The sequence below is a fragment of the Ylistrum balloti genome, unplaced genomic scaffold, assembly GCF_031769215.1.
Source record: "Ylistrum balloti isolate Yb309-2 unplaced genomic scaffold, AGI_CSIRO_Ybal_v1 Utg370508, whole genome shotgun sequence".
Taxonomy (NCBI): domain Eukaryota; kingdom Metazoa; phylum Mollusca; class Bivalvia; order Pectinida; family Pectinidae; genus Ylistrum; species Ylistrum balloti.
In genome coordinates, this window is record NW_026782328.1 from 1,410,131 (window position 1) to 1,428,181 (window position 18,051).

The 18,051-nt window shown below is 33.9% G+C and overlaps 1 protein-coding gene across 1 annotated transcript; it reads right to left on the reverse strand.

Moving 5' to 3' along the window:
- Positions 1–5,104: 5,104 nt before the first annotated feature.
- On the reverse strand, positions 5,105–15,626 carry LOC132555586 (coiled-coil domain-containing protein 13-like). Its single transcript, XM_060219930.1, has 17 exons — positions 15,456–15,626; positions 14,786–14,860; positions 14,368–14,464; positions 13,700–13,842; positions 13,354–13,428; positions 12,957–13,076; positions 12,568–12,672; positions 11,860–12,018; positions 11,519–11,595; positions 10,861–10,960; positions 9,832–10,038; positions 9,345–9,499; positions 8,488–8,619; positions 8,115–8,240; positions 7,591–7,724; positions 5,708–5,867; positions 5,105–5,305 (listed from the first exon to the last, which is right to left on the reverse strand). The coding sequence occupies exons 1-17, from the start codon at positions 15,624–15,626 to the stop codon at positions 5,140–5,142; spliced, it is 2,202 nt and encodes a 733-aa protein (XP_060075913.1). The 3' UTR covers positions 5,105–5,139.
- Between the last annotated feature and the right edge of the window lie 2,425 nt (positions 15,627–18,051).

The following is an 18,051-nucleotide window of genomic DNA, read 5'->3' on the forward strand; positions in this document are numbered from 1 at the left end:
CAGGCAAACTTATGAGCACCAAATATATCCTGCTTCATGTCACACAAAGATAGAATATTTCACAATGAGATCACTATGGGGATCATGAAACTGTTACGAGTTTGTCGATCAGTTGACGACTTCTAATACAAAGATCGTGATAATGGGAACAGACCCTTGAATATCGAATCAACCGTAAAATGTAAATACCGTCGTATCATTGATTTCTAGTTCTGTTGGCTATATACGATAGACGTAGTCAATAAACTTCTTGTTATGCATAGACAAGATGCCATCAATACATCTGTAGGTGAAATTTAGCGAATTTGCAAGGTATTTTTTTTTACTTTTTTATAAGCTCTTCAATAAATTCAGTCTCATATGAAAAAAGTCGGCTAACAGAGGGGCACAGCTAGTTTCATTGCTTGGCGCTACTGTATTTAACGAAATATCTATAAAAGGTGATATTCACATGCAGTCTTTTATACAACCTTTGCTGATTGTTGGTGATATTTGGACCATTAGATTCTAGTTACACCTGGGGGATATGAAGAATATTCTGACCATTTTACAGTATGGAGAATGCTTTCTCCTAGGAAGATCGTCATTTTAAGGCAGGGCAATATCAAAAAACATTTTTCAAACGTTGAGAAAAAAAAATTGAATTTGTAACTGGCAACATACAACCTATTTACGAATTTGCATAAATAAAACAAAAACAAAAATTCTTCGAGGGACAACTTTTATTTCAATGAGTTTAAAACAAAACATCAAAATCTGTCAATCTAAAACATATCGTAACAATTTTTTTAAATACCTGTGTTTATCAGTTTTTCTTGGTTACTGGCAGTAGCATGAATTGTCTCAATGAATGAAAGGCCAGATAATGAATTCTATCTTGCAAGCAACCTGTTCTAAATAATAACATCATTTTTTCATGATCATTACAAGACAATTAGCTGAAATATTTTTTGTTCAGGATCTTCAAATCACACTTTCCTTGGCAATAGATAATTTCCATCAATACATTGAATAAAAGGACCAAAATGACAATAAATTTCAACAATTTTTCCCATTTTTAGAGATGAATTTATGATAACCAAACACTTACAAATTACCAGGTGTTTTATAAGAACAAGAAAATTCTGCAAATTTCGAAAACATTGATAATTCAGGGAAAATAATTTAATTTTTTTTTTTTTAAATATCAACAATGAAGGCCCTTGTGGAAACAAATAAATATTGAAAACAATTTCATTATAACACTAATAAATAAAAGACCACAGGAAAGTCCTGTACACTCCAACAATTCATCACATTCACATCAAGAGTTTAAATCTTAAACAAAATCATTGATTTTCTTTGTCCTTTATTTCACAGTTTGTTGATTCTTCTTGGTAAATGGTGTCATGATGTCAAAAATATTTGTACAAAAATGAATTTGCAGTCATAACGAGTATGATCCCAAATGACCATTTGACCACTGTTTATTTCTGAGATATATCACCAATATTGTTGTGTGTAATACAACTACATATGCTGTAAAATCCTTAATTTTTGAGATGGATTTATTTTGTTGATATCTTATCCTTGAATTCATGTCTCCACGAACCATTAAAATTAGTATAAGTATATTTATCCACAAAATCAGGTGTCCAAGAAAAAGTTTTTTTTCATAAAAACCATAAGTTTACGGTACCTTGTCATCATCTAACTGTAAAGAGAACCATGCAGATCTTTTCACTGATAATAAAATGATGATATATCACCTTATTTTTTTGTTTTTTTTTTGTGTGTGTGTGTTTGTTTTGTTTTTTTTCTCAAATGTATTGGGAATGTACTAGACAGGTAAACTAATGGCTAACATTTAAAAATAAAACAAACAAAATCATCTGGCAAAATCAATTAATGGAATGATCTTGTATTTAAATAACACAGATTTAGAAAATGAGCAATTCAACATAATAGTAAAAAGCACCAACATTAATGTATTAATTAATTATATATTAAAAACCATTCACCATGCAGTGACCAACCAAAGAGATTCCAGGCTGATTTTTATTTAATATGATATGGTCTGTCAGATCATGAACAATTTCAGTCCTCAAGGACAAACATCCACTATTAGTGACTGTGTTGTATTATCCTGTTTTCTTTGATAAATTGTTAACATATCACTGCTTAAAGGGAGACAACTTTGTTCTTTGTATTTCTACAGTTTTGAGGATGTTCATTTTTCAATGAATTGTCTCACTATAAAAGAAATATATCCTTTATTGTTTTATCAAAAAACGAAAAAATAAGAAGTTATGATTTTGAGCTTATTTAAAGATGTATCACATGTGTACATTTATATGTTAATCAGATAAAATATCTAAAAATCTAAATTTTTGTTTCTATTCAAAATTGATCAAATTCAATATCATTTAAATATTGACAAAATATGTTCATATTACAGATATTAAATGACACACCCACTTTTTCTTTGTTCTCTCAAACCCCTATCTTACCAGATATTGTTCAAATCACATAGATTTCTTATTCAAATTATGAAAATTGCATGATATCATTCAATTCCTAAACTAAAAAATATTTTTATCTTATTTTTATAAGGTATAGAAATAAATAGAAATATAAACAACAGCTACAAATTTCTTTTTTCGTTTTACGTGTAAACAACTTATCTGACATGGTTAATTACAATAAGAAAGCGTGTAGGCAGAATGTTTGCTTTCATATCAACAACTGCAGAGAACCTAATCTTTCATTCATTTTTGATCAATAACCCTTTCTTAAGGTAATTTGCTATCCATGACATAAACATCCTACAGCTACGATATCATTCAAATGGTAGGTCATTTGGATATTAATTGATGAGACCATTGCTCAGAACACATACACATCACATGTTATGTGTCTGCTATCATACAACCTCAACTCTAACACCAGTGTTTGGTAATATGTAATTTTAAATCTAACATAAATAGCAAGTATACTATGTTGGGAAGCAAACCTTAACTCTGATACACACATTATTGGAATATTGTGTAAGGTAGCATATACTCTGAAGTCTAACGCACATCAATGGTATGATATATGGGGAAACATTTACTCTGACATGTACATCAATGGTATTTGATGTGTGCGATACATGTATAACAAGAGGGTCATGGCCTTTAATGGTCATCTAACAATCAATTAATGGATAGACAAACTATAGAATTTGCTGATTGTGGTCTGACAAATCTGATGAATTCAAGTTTTGAACATTCCTAGAAAGTATCAGAAACTCATAAAAGGTAAGTTCCATACATGAAAAAAAGTTACACAACCATGTTATAAATGGCTACTCTGGTTGAAGTTTTGATCAGACTAAAAAAATAACAACACGTCATCTCTTTCTTTTCCTTAACAAATCAAACCCCAAATATTTTTGTCAATGGTGTGAATAAAACTTGAGAAGTCGTTCTGACTATTTGTTCAAGATGAAGCATGTTGGATTTTGTACCAAAAGTGAAAAAATAAGATTTATTCAGGACAAGCTCAGGATCACTTCAAGCACATTTGATATCATTGCCACTCCCTAATAATGTTTCAGGCCATAAGTTGGTTGAAATCTACCCAGGCAATTAGAAAGAGTAGTGTTTTGGTTCAAAATATTGTCTAACTTCCCCTTTTGGAACCACATCCCGAGGGATCAAATCAACTTTCTGAATTTTAGAAATGATTCTGAACCATCAATGATGTTTCAAACCAAATTTGGTTGAAATCCATTTAAGCATAAAGAAGAGTATCATTTTGTAGCAAAATATTGACTAACTTCCCCTTTTGGGACCCCACCCATGAGTCCCTAGGGGTGAAATCAACTTCCTGAATTTAAGACATGACTCCTCACCCCGATGATGTTTCGGACCAAATTTGGTGGGCATTAAGCAGATGTAGCGTTTTAAAGGAAAAGTGTACAGATGGCGGACAACACATGACGACAGAAGATGCACATAGCAATTGGTCATCTTGTACCTTCAGGTCAGATGACCTCACAAGATCTCTCTATCTGCAGATACAGAAAATCTGTAATGCTCCACTCAAGTACAAAAGCTTGCATGAAACTATTCCATAATGTATCCTATGGGAAAGCACCAGTGCTAATCTTTATAATGGTGGGAGTTTCCCAAGAAAACCTCTCAACCTTCCCTGTTTTAGACCTGACAAAGACCTACCTAGTGAACATCAAAGTCTATATATAATTAATGATCAAGCTTCAGCCCCTTCTGGGGTTTTGTTGTAAACCCCTATTACTTGGATACATAAAAACTTAATTATACATTAGCTACATGTAACAATTCATTAAGTTTTAGCAATGTTTTGCAGAGTTTATCAACCTTTTAATGGTCAGGGTCCTTTGGAAATGGGATCTCCTTGTAGTAGCTGGTTGCTATCTCACTGAACAACATAAGGGAGGTCTGCCATATGCCATCCAGAACTTTTAGGATAAACTATCTTACCCAAGGACACAAACACATCAGCACAGACTGGTCTGTTTCTCAACCTCTTAGAAATATACACATCCACAGGCAAGGACAGTTGAACCAGCCACATCAGATTTTCACCTGAGGTTCTGTAGGTCAACAACCTGCTGAATGAGATATCATGGCCCTCATATTGTGATTGTCCTTCAATATTCAAGTCTACTCATCAACGGATATTTATAATATGTTGACATAGGAATACTATTAGTTAATGCTCTCCTGAAACAAGATTAAGACCTGACATGACCCAAACATAGTGGGGGTGTAATGATTATACTGGCTATTAAATATCAATGTTAATGGTGGTGATAATCCATGTGATTGGACCCCATTGTTTCTGTTGCCCGTTCACAAAGTGCCATGAGTGGCTTTGAAAACTTGCCTTACATTCTATTTAGACAGAACAAGTAAATTATGTATCATTTTGAAACACAACTTCTCCTCCCTTGCCAAAAATAAACTATTTACATATTTCCTGACTCAGCAATTACTTAACTGTATCAAATGCCACAAAAACAAAAAAAACAAACAAACAAAAAACAGACAAAAAGAAAACATGCAAGTTCCTCACAGTTAACACTTAAAACTTTTGCACTTTGACCTGTGACCTCATAACCTAGTGACCCCTGGGTCACGTGCCGCTGACATTCTGTTTATATTGTCTGAGGGCCTGGAGAAAGACTTTCTTGGTTTCCTCCATAATGTGGTAGTAAGTCTGTAGATCTTCTTCCTTTGCCTTCAGTGTACTCTGTAACGCTGTCTTGAGAGCTTCATTTTCATCACGCTGGATCTCCAAACTGTAATTCAAACGTCACTCAGCTATGTATGCAATACATTACCTAGTTATTCTCAAAATTGCATTTAACAATGACATTGATACTATGGCAGCCAATAATGATACTAATACACTTTTTCAAAATAAATGTTAGCTTGTAAAGCATTATTCTACATACACAAGACTGATGGCTAAAAATCATGATAACATTTTTTGTTAGTCTATTGTTCCAGTATATCATACATATTACTTAGTATTGACTTGTATAGAATACCAATAATAGTATATTTACTGGTTGATATCAACGTACAAATGACAGCTTTAATGTAACTTGAATATTTACTTGCAAATTCATTGTCACTTAAGAAGAAATCTTATTTTTCTGTCGACTTGATTCAAATTAAGAGGTGAGATATGAACTTACTTAGTTTTAATCTCATCTACATTCATAGTATCAATGTTTTCCTCCTCTGTTACATCAAACATATCCTTTCCAAGCATGCTCGAAGATAGGGGGTTGGCCGACATCATTGACTGACTACTTACACGGCCTGAGGTTTGCTTCCTGGCTCGAGGTATAGCACCTAAAAATCAGCAATTTGAGAATGACAGGAAAAATTGGCTGTGTGGTGAAGAACCTGTACACCCCTTTCAACATTTTTTTATTTGGAAGAGATCAAAATGTATTTTACAATAAAAAATCCACTGTTATTTGGGAATGATGAAAAACAAGTTTACTGGGATGTACCCAATCTCAATTCAAATATTTGGTTTGAGTCAATTACACCAAAGAAGAAAAAGCACTGTCATACTAGACAGTTAACTTTGCAGGGCTTATATTTTGCAGTTGTCCCACTTTGGGCTAGTTCTCGAGGTTTAAGTTTTGCACATGTCTATGTAACCCTGTTAAATACTAGCTGCAATATACCACTCAGATAGAGAGAACTTCTCTTTAGCTCAGACAGTTAAGCATCAGACTAGTAAGCCAAGGGTCCAAGGTTCGAATCCTAGTGGAGGCATTGACATAAATGATGACCTCTGTTACACTGGCACCCATGTAGGGACCTGGGATTAGTAGTTAGCCATACCCAACCAGCATCGCTGTAGCCCTGTAATCTCCAGGACAAGTTATTTCCTATAGGGGGAGTATGTAACCCTGGTAAATACTAGCCACAATATACTGCTTGGCTAGTGGAGGCATTGAAATAAATAATGACCTCTGTTACATCTTTACATCCATAAACATGTATACGGGCATACAACCCCTGTAAATATCAACAACTACTGGATATCTGAAAAGTTTCAACCCAGTTTAATTTTCACCCTTTTCATCCATCACTTATATGACCCTTTTATATAATCTTCAATACAAAATGATCATGAGGCGACTTTGTGAACATTTTGGGATAATGGTCAAATATACAAGGGCAAAAATATCCTGATATACATGATGGTATACAGCATATGAGAGGATCAATCTGATGACTGTTTTGTCAGAGTTGTCTACCCTTGCATCCACTTGTAGCTAAATGAGATGCTAAACCCAAACTAAAGTGATGTAGATTTTGACAAAGAATTTGAAAACATGACAAAAACCTCAAATCACTTATTTAAAAAAATAGTGGAAAAGGAACTCAAACAAAATTTTTTATATCAGCAAATTAATGTGATATTTGACTTAGAAATACCAACGGATAGGATGAAGGATGGATGTTGGACAGGATTAAGTCCAGATGACCATACAATTTCATGATGGTGGTCAAAAGTCAAATACAGGCAAAGTTTACAACAAAAGCCTCAATTTTCTAAGATTGTTAAATAGATGCAGAAGGCATATATTCTGTATACATTTATAGTTATGACTATGAAAGTGCCTACCATATACAGCAGTGAGGTCCAAACCAAAAATGCAGAAAAAAGTAAACCAACAAACAACTCAGGGTTTTCCCTGAGTCTCTGAAACCTGCACTTTGACTTGTTGAATTGACAAAGGACGCTCAAAATTGATACACTCTTTTCTCTACATTGTATGTGATTTGAATCCCTGGACTCATATATTCATATATTTGACGACTCCAGGAAAAATTGTGTAGACTTCCATGTATGCTATACCTGGCTGGCTCTACTTAATGAACTGTAATAATGATAACTGATTTAGAGATAAGTATTAAAACTTTGGTTACTGGTAACTAAACAAATGTAAAGAAAGTCATCACTTTGATTTTGGTGAAAATTTCATTTTTATCCTATCTTTTATTTGGCTGCTACTGAACACTCGGGGAGGTAAATGTTCTCCAACAAACTTACTACTTGATTTGTTGATCAGATTCTGTTGTTCTACTTTGTTTTTGCCGATCTGTTTCTCGAGAAGGGCATTTCTCCTTCTTTGCTGTACAAGTTCATTCTGAAGCTCTGTCAACTTCTCGGTCTGTTCAGTCATTCTATGATCACAAAATAAATTGTTATGTTCCTAAACTGTCATAAACAGCCTGTTTCACCGCAAGACTTAGATATTGCAATCTGATGTATGGAGACAATCTTCAGTCTATACCACAAACTTACACATATCAGTCCGTGACTATGCTTATGATTGTATTAGCTAATTTCTTATCTCACTTAATCACTGTAATATCTAAACTTATTTCCAAACACATGAAATTAAATGATAATTATCTGATATGAAAAAGAAATTTGCATTCATAGGTACATGTATTAGATATTTTACACCAAGAGCGATAACTCTTTAAAAGGGAGTAAAAGTAGTTATCATAATTTTGTGTAATCAGACTCCAGTTTTAGTGAATGATCTTCAAGGATTCAGGTGTTTTTACCTTTGCTGTACAACTTTGACAAGCTCTGACAAACGGTCTCGTTCCACTTCTGTGGCTTGCATCACTGTGTGGTACTCTTGGCACTGATAGGTTAAGTCTGCGATGGTTTGACGGTCTGCATGGTTACTAATAAAAACAAGAAAAATATTGTATAATATGGATTAAGCAAAGCAATACTGGTTACCATTTGTTTTGGACCAGTAGGTTAATTTGAAGGGTAGAAAACATCCAAAAACTCCAATTGGTTCAATATACTGCCTCATCCCATTCTAAACCCATCCAAAAACATGAAAGACGCCTCAAATCCAATGACTTTATCAAAATTTGATAAATCATATCAATGTAAAATGTTCCATCTCTTAAATAATCTTACTTCGTAGGTGTCCGAGCTGACTTCCTGGACGGGACCCTGGAACTATCCATAGCGCTATTAGAAGTTGGTGGCCTATCCATGGCAGATGAGAGCGGCCGATCCTTCATCCCAGATGGAGGTCTCTCACTTAATCTACATCAAAACAGAGACATGAAGTCAATTTCCTGTCAGTCATTTACCCCAGTACTCCATCTTCCAGAATGGATTTTGTGTGAATTTTCAAGAACATGTGTCCATATCCAAGACAATATGCAGTGAAAAAACGCTGAAAAATTGTCAACCATTGTGTATTGGTGTTACATGTAGTTAGGTAAATCAGCTATCATAAACAGTAATCTATTAAACATATTTATCTTCCAATGAACCCAGGGCAACTAAACTGTGACCCATGACACTAGATAGGTGAGTTTATTACAGGACAATGCCTATTTAGATTTCAAATGGCCTATCTTATTTGGTCCATGATACAAAGTGATCTACCTTGGACCATGACTCTGGAAGGCCTACCTTTACCTATGACAAGGAATGACCTACCTCAGACCATGACTCTGGAAGGCCTTCATTTACCTATGACAAGGAATGACCTACCTCAGACCATGACTCTGGGAGGCCTACCTTTACCTATGACAAGGAATGACCTACCTCAGACCATGACTCTGGAAGGCCTTCATTTACCTATGACAAGGAATGACCTACCTCAGACTATGACTCTGGAAGGCCTACCTTTACCTATGACAAGGAATGACCTACCTCAGATCATGACTCTGGGAGGCCTACCTTTACCTATGACAAGGAATGACCTACCTCAGATCATGACTCTGGGAGGCCTACATTATCTATGACTCGGTGTGACTTACCTTGACTGTGTAGGTGTAACTGAGGATACAGTGAAGTCCAGCTCTATGTTCTTATCGCCAGTCATTGGGCGGCTACTAGGGATAGAAGACGGAGGGCGGTTATCCACTTGTTGGAATAGCTGATTTACACCCTCCTCTTGAGCTTTGTGTAGATGCTAGATAAATAACAATAAATGTAAGCTATCAGATGTATATCTTTTGTAATCAGAAGTCAGAAATTTGATATCAGGAGAGGAAGAAATGAAAAAAAAAAAACTTTGCACATTGAATGTTTTTAAACGGAACATAAAATATTCTCACAATTAGACTAACCTTTACTCAGTAGGAAATTAACAATAATGAAGGCATAGAATAAATAACATAACCACTATGAAAACAATTGCTGCTAAGAATGACCCAATATAATGTTGAACAAGTGACAGAGCCATACTAACACTAAATCATTAACTGGGACAAAGTTACTCACATGATATCTAACAGTACTCACATTGAGTTTGAGCTGCCTAATCTCGTCCTCTAGTTGATGGACTTTCGACTCCTTCTCTGTAACGATGGCCTTCAGTTGCTGTACAATATTGCTGTCCTGTTGGGCCTTCATTGACATGTGTTTGAGCTGGGCCTCTGCCTGCTGACTACTGGCTGTTTGGTTACTGCCAGATTCCTCCAGCAGCTTTTGTAGCTTTGTTTGCTGACGCTAAACAAAACAATGGAGTCAACATGTTTGGCTATATATATTTCAAACAAACAAGAATCAGAAAGTGATAAGGAGTATCAGTAATAACATATAGAATTCACTGAAATGGAACTCATGCTGAATCTTCATGTGACATGAAATGATTGCTGATTTATACAGTAAATGCACCTGTGTAATATTTTTGCATATTTTCTCGTCTGATATAGCTTATTGTAATGTCAGGATAAGATAATGAATTGAAGTCACACATTTGCATATTACATTGTGACATCACAATGGAAAGCATAGATAAGTAGTTGAGAGAACTTCAAGTGTGAAAATGAAAAGACTGTTACAGCTGTATTTACGAAAGTAATTGATCATATGATAACAAGAAGCTAGAATTTATTTCCATTCCATAAGCAGTTCATATAAGAACACTATCACAAATTTTTTATTTTACCTTTCCACTAAAATTAAGAAATTTTTTACTTGTTTCATAAATTATGTGTAAAAAGAAAACTAACGTAATATCCTATATTACAACAGCCAGGGTTCATTTTGAGATAGGATCTCCTTACAGGCGCTGGTGGCTACCTCACTTTACAGCAAATGAACACATACCATCTAGAATAAGGACACAATCACTACAGAACAGGACTGTATCAGCTTTTCTGATAAGCACTATCATTTCTGTGTAAGGAACGCTGCACCACACAACTCAGATTTTCACCTAAGTTTAAGAAGTCAAATGCTTAACCAGTAAGGCTGTTAAGTAGAAATGAAATCTATGGACAGATGGGTTGATTACACTATGAATCTGAATCAATCTTGAGGACTTACCATGAGAGCTTCAATCAGTTCGTCATCATGTTGACCTTTCTGTATACATGTCTGCATCTGTGCTTTGATTGACTTAATCTCATTAGCTAAAACTTTGTTCCTGAAAACACATACAATATCAAAACAGATTGCATATAACAATATGTTTATTTCATTAACTTACAATTCATGATATCAAGTTCATTGTATCTTTAACTTTTCAACTCCAGATATAAGTAAAAATGCTGTCAAACAGTAAATGTAATGAAGCAAAATAAGCAATAGGTAAATGGTTTAGAAATTAAGTTTAGTGTGGACGTGTATATATGTATACATTGTTTCTCTTACAAATGTTGCAATAATGGACTTTTTCCTTTCGCTGAGCCATAGGGAAGATATACAATAAAAAATCTGTGACAATTGATGTGTGAAAACTAATGTAAGATTCTGTTTATCAAATAACTCCTGTGAAATCTAAATTAGCAATATTCTAAGTCCATTTAATTCAAACCAATCACAGCTCTGCTATGTGTTATTAAATAGCAAAATTAATTAATGGATGTTCCAGTGATAATTGGGTAGTTATGTGATTAAAATATTTTTCAGGTTTAAGTGTAAGCATAATTTGTGCATTTGAAGCACTGGATGGTCAGATGAAAAATGATTTTAAAGTGTTTACCTGGTCTTTGAAGCATCTAGCTTTTTCTTTAGAGCCTCATGGTCTTCTTCTAAAGCCTTCAGCTCATTGGCCTGTTTCTGTAAGGTCAAAGGGTACGTCAATATCATAAAAAGAATTTTAGAGGCCAAAGGTTACAGGTTATATTTTCTTTGTCAAGATGACAGATTACACTTCCAGGTAACATTAAGGTTAAAATGAAAGGTTATGCCTATAAATGAATAGTATGTTTCCACTTCAATATTACCATAGTATAAAAAAGCATACAAAACAAAAGAGATAACAACAAAACTTTTCAATATTAACTGTTTCAGTGTTAGGTATATATCAGCATATCCTCTAACCTCTTGTGACTCCTTCCTCTCTTTTTCCAGCTTTCGAAGCTGTTCCCTGTGTCTATCATCGGCAGTTCGTCTTCGTGACGAAGTATTTCCCATCATCTCCTTCTCTAGGTCTCCCTCAGGCTTTGTCTTACTAGCAAGCTGTGAACGGAGGTCTTCCACCTGTCAACACATAAATTGCAGTTAAAAGCAATAAGTTTAAGTAAAAAATTCTATTTTTTTCTTAGAACAAAAAAAGGAAAGCAATCTCAATAACTCAGCCAAAGTCAGTAGATAATTAGAAAGTGGGATCAAATGAAACAAATTTGTGTAGAAAACACAAAACCTTTCCCCAGCGGCATGACTATGATATATAATGGGAGAAATTTGGGTTGGTTAGCATTGACAAACTCTATAAAAACTGACTATTTTTAAGTTTCCTATGATGCAAGTTAGTAACGATAGAGGAGGTAGTTGTAATGTATGTTTGTGTTCCTACAGCAAACCGTAGGGTTTGTATGGTACGTTAAGTGTGTGTTCATAACTTGACATATAGGATTTACAGTGTGTAAAGTGCTTTTGTGTTCCTACCTTGACATGTAGATTTGTATGGTATGTGTGAAGTGTGTGTTCATAACTTGACCTGTAGGTTTTTAACTGTGTGTAAAGTACTGTATGTGTTCCTACCTTGACCTGTAGGGTTTGTATGCTTTGTGAAATGTATATTCCTACCTTTGACTGAAGAGCAAGGATCTGCTGTGATCGTCCCCTCCAGGAACTGTTGCTGTTTAGTAAACTCTGTACATTGACATTGTCACCAACTTCCTGACTCAATACCTTTGCAAATATAATGAACAATCTCAGATGAAGTTATTTACAAGGCATTTGTGAAAACTTCTGCCAATGTTTTACTTGGGTTTTTTTCAAGTCAAGCAACAAATAAGATTTCATACATTCAAATTGTCATTGTTTTTACTTCTAAATGTTTTACTGTTATGAAATTTCAACCTTTGGAAAATATATTTAAGATATCTATCTGTCAAAATTTGTTTTTTATACCAAGTCTTTCTTTTGTTTTGCTCTTGATAAAAGCTATCTAACGATAAAAACAAATTACTGACCTTATGAACTATTTTCAGTTCCTGTTTGAAAGATGAGCACTGGTTACGATATTCCGCCATTTTGGATTCTGTCTGTTTTAATTTGTCTTGTATTGCTTTCACATCTACCTGTTCTTCAGCCTTAAGGTAAACCATAAAATCGTATTACATACAGTGTAAATGTTTTTGCAAAATATCTATATATAAGGCAAAATTTACAAGGTGAAAATTTTCAATGTAAACAAAGTACATCACTAAATAGAGTAAAATTTTACAAAACACAGCAGCTTTTAGCAAGTGAGACATGTTGTGTCTATAATTAAATTTTCTTAATGTGAAATGATTTATAAAGTTTTCTTTTAGCAACAACATAAAACAAAATAATCAAAATTTCAAAAGTACAAGAAAAATACAACACCTTTTCCTCCATCTGTGATCTCAGACTGACAGCTGACCCCAGCATAGACCTGGCCTCTTGAGGAATATTGGAAATCTGATGAAAAAGTATGAAAGAAAACATTATATTCTATTACATATCTTTATAATTTGATACAATATTATGGTGAACTAGAAATCTGAGAAATAAGAACAGATAATATTTATTATAATTGAAAATGGAATACACTGTGGAATAATTCTGCATCAACAGTTTCAACTGAATCACACAAAAGCAGTTAATGTCATATCTGACTGTTCAACATGCTGAGATAAAGAACCAGGTAAGAGCCATACAAAAGCATTGTTTACAAAAGAAAATATGTTACCTGATTGTTTAGATCCATACATTTTCTTGCCAATTGTTTACTTTTTGTGCGCTCTGCTTCCATTTCAGACGTAAGTTCTCGTACTTTTTTGGATAACTCCACAATTTTTGTAGCAGCTGTCTCATTAGTTACACCAGAAGCCCCTAGAGATATATATCATTGTTGCATGTGCCATTACTTACAAAAAACCATGGCAAAAAAATAAGACGACATTGCTTTACAATGTTTTTTTCATATCAACTCACTAACCTGCATACATCTTAATATCAATATGTATGATAATTATCATCTGATGGAGTTACAAATACTCAGTAGATTATATATGTTAAACAGCAGTAATAATAAAGTATACTTTTTGCTAATTATTTATCTGTAATATCAAGTAACTATTAAGTTAATATGCTTTCCTTAAAGTTACAAATTCAACCAGTTCTCATGCAGTAAAGGGAGTTAAAAAATATACCTAAGGCAAAATGATTATCTTTTCATTTAATGTTATTTTCTTTTGTTTTTGTGGTACAATAAATGAAATTAAAAGAAATTAAGAAAGAACTTGTAGAGATCCTATGAGTTGAGTGAAATAGACATTGGACAGCAACTTTTCCATTATAAATTTCCTTGAACTTCTATTGAATCGAGAACAATAATAACAATTTATTAATACCAACCTGATTTATCTTCCTCTCTCTTCTTTTTCATGTTACGTAATTCAAAATCTTTTTCACTTAAGAGCTTGTAGACTCGACCATTTTCATCTTTCAATTCCTAAAAAGAAAAAACAAATATATTTTTTGGTTGAAAAACACTTGATCTTGATGTACCAGGCATATACAAATCAACCAATGACTGACTAACTGAAAAGTCTGTTTTGTTTCAATTTCTGTAACAATTACTATTACCGATTATTTGTCTATTTCACTGGCAGTATCTCTGACTACTGCAGCATTTTGGCTTTCAACAGACCAGTTCAAAAGTTATAGACACTGAAGGTTATGTCGAGAAAATCAAAAGCATTGTCAGCCACAGATTTAAAAATGAAAGTAAAACAGAAATTCAACCAAACATGGTTAATTATTGTACACTTACTCTGATTTGCTGGTTTAAATGATCCACAAGCTCCTCAGATACAATACTGCTTCCTTTTGGAACTGGATCTGCTAGCTGAAAAAATTTAAGCATAAAAATGTTTACAATATAGTATATGTATGGAGTAGTTATGAAATCTATTCATACAAAACAAATCTTATTGGATACTTGAAAGGATTGTTTCTCTGACAATCTGTCAAATATACTGTAAATAAAAGCATTTTATCAGACACACTTCACAATCCCAACCCCGGTGGGATCTAGTATGATACCTTTCTAATTAAAACCCCACATGGGATAAGAAATGGATCTGACAGGTTGTCAGAATACAAAGTTTTTTTTTTAGTATTTATGAGCTAAAGTCTGTCTAAAGAAAGTTCTGAGGTCACGTCAGATGAGTTTCAATATAATTTTTTTTTTTCTAAAATGACCTGTGGCAATACATGATGAGGATGGACAGTTCAATATATACAAATAATGTATTATTCCTTAATTATTATTATCATTCCCTGAATAGGCTGAACATTAGTCAAACAATGCAAGCAAATGTTGTTTTACTGGGAGAACATTCATTCTATCTGATCAAGAAATCATACATCACAATAAACAACAGTATGAATATATATAACATATATTGGCATTTTTACTCTCATTAGTTACTCATTTATACCTTTAAATCTAAATGGTCTTCAACCCCAAATGTTGGAGCAGCTACAGGTTTTTGGACGGATGATTTTTCTTTCTGATCCTGTCGCTGTTTTCTTCGCTGTAATTTTTTCTGTTGTTGCTCCTGAAGAAGTTGGAATTGCTGTTTCAGCGTTTCATTCCCTGTATCTTCCATCATTCTCCCAGAGTCAACAGTTCATGTGGCTGTCGGTATAATGACACAAATCATAAAAGTCTATAATACCAGACATCATGATCAGAACATACAAAAAATGTATAGTGTAGTGAAACTTATGCTGACGAACAGTGTGTGATTTATAAGAAAACAGGTCATCATCATAAACTTTACTCTTAAAAATCTTCATAAAAAGGAACAATTTGTATACCATGAACATGCATTTACCTACCAGTACTTTTGCCTCACTGAAATTGGAGCTAATGTGAAATATGTTACTCAATGAATGTATTTGAATAATGGTACTTGGTGACATGAATGCTGACTGAACAAATGTGGAATCAAGAAAACTTTCTTATTTGACTTGTCACAGGGATACTTTGTATATTTAGATCTCAATTACTGAGCTCCTCTTTTGGTAAGTTAATTCCTATTTGTGTTAATGTTAACACCTACCTCTCCTCTCTCTTCTTCCCATTTACCACCACACTGATGATGTTTACAAGGACGCTTAAGAGCCTTAATTCCAGGAAAGTAATATAGGATTATAGTATCTAAGATACTAATTTGCACTTTTTGTTTTTAACCAAATACAATACGCTAATTACCAGCTATTGATATACAGGTAACAGACTATTACTTCTTCTAGCTCAACTTTCCCTGACCACTGGTCATGGTTAATTACATTAACTAGATTTTGGCCATAAGAAATGCTATTATTGGTGAGGTTGTAAAATGTCAGGTTTTTTTGTCTTTTGTTTTTTTTTGTTTTTTTTTTTTGTGGAAATTACAGAATTCATATGCTAGTCGATGGTATATGACAGTGGTCTCATGGCTTGATAATACAAACGATCCAGCTAACTGTCAATACTGACAGAAGTTACAAGATCTACATTGTATGAAAGTCTACATGTAAGTGATTTACCTTTATCACATAATTCAAGTGTTGATTTAGGCCATTTAGTTATATATCTATTAGTAATTATACAAAGGAATAATGCATTTTTTATTGAATGAGGATAGATTTTTTTTTCAACCTGCTGTTGTAGTAACACACAAAGTTAGATACCATTGATTACAACAGAATCAGTGAAACCGAAAACCAGGGGTTCCAAGTTTCATGATCTTTATTGTTGGCAAAGTCATGCTTCAGACACAAAAGGACTGATGGAAAAATAGATGGATGGACTATATACCCCCCCCCCCCCCCCCCCCCCCCCCAAAAAAAAAAAAAAAAAATCGGGGAGCATAAAAAGAATACACATTATCAAATCAATTTACACAGATAAAATTTTCAGCGGTTTTCTACATGGTAACAGATCATGCACAAAAAGTCAACCAAATCAATCTTGCTATCTTTCTATGTGATTCTCAAGATTCTGAATGCTGGATAGAAAAAGGAAAGTACTAAACTAAAAGTGTAACGTTGATCTACTCATAGATATGCTTGTATGAATTTAGAACCTGCAGTCCGTCGGATCACAGTTATGAAATCATATCGATCTCTCCGTTTGATTGTGATTGTTTAAGAGATCAATATTTGTTTATTGCACACCGCGTTAAGATATCTATATGTTATATATCATATCAGGTGATCATTAGATTTCCAATATTGTGGGAACAGTAGTGAGCTAGCCTGATGAAGGCTACCATCTTTGGTTGTCATTTCGTGATGTTTTCAATCCAATCTCACACCAGAAATAGATTTCAACCAATATCTGTCATCATATAATTCATAACCATAAACAATTTTACAAATACTTGGTTCTAATGAACGAAATATTCACAATAACATCAATATTTACCTGTGAAATCGAATGCCGAGTCAATGGTTTGGGTTAGCAACATACCATCATCACTATCACACCGTCGCTTGACAAAATCTGCCAGATCTGCTTTTAAAACAAGCGTTATCGTGATCCATGGTTAATAAAGGAAACGAAGAGGCGCCATGAGGGGCCGGAACTAATGGGAATTTAATGGGATTGGCTCATAAAGTTTCAGTCAAAAATGAAATAGGCTTACAGTTACCACATAAACTTATGTCTATGCAATGTTAAAATCAGGGATTACAAATTATCCTTTAAAAATATTGACTACACGACCTCTAGGTGGACATAGAAGTGCCTATATGATGTCTTGATGGCTTTGTGTCCATGGAGTAGCATCACTTTGAGTGCGGACACCGGAAAAGTAACCTCCGTAGGTACTTATTAACTAAGTGAAACAAAAATGTGTATGTCTATATGCTTAATCATGCAATTTAATCTTCAAAATAAATAATTTGCAAACAAGTATATATTCTGATGCTGTCAAACAAACCGACTTGCTTCTAATTGAATATAATTACGGACTTAAATATCTAAGTCCGTGATATAATCAACGAGAAGATGTCGGCGATGAACGGGAGATCGCTTTTAGGACA

Coding starts and splice junctions, on each gene's coding strand:
- LOC132555586 (XM_060219930.1), bottom strand. CDS start 15,626: ATGGAAGATACAGGGAATGAAACGCTGAAACAGCAATTCCAACTTCTT. Junction 12,673..12,956: donor AACTGAAAATAGTTCATAAG/GTCAGTAATTTG, acceptor ATATTTGCAAAG/GTATTGAGTCAGGAAGTTGG. Junction 5,868..7,590: donor TCTGATCAACAAATCAAGTA/GTAAGTTTGTTG, acceptor GCTGATTTTTAG/GTGCTATACCTCGAGCCAGG.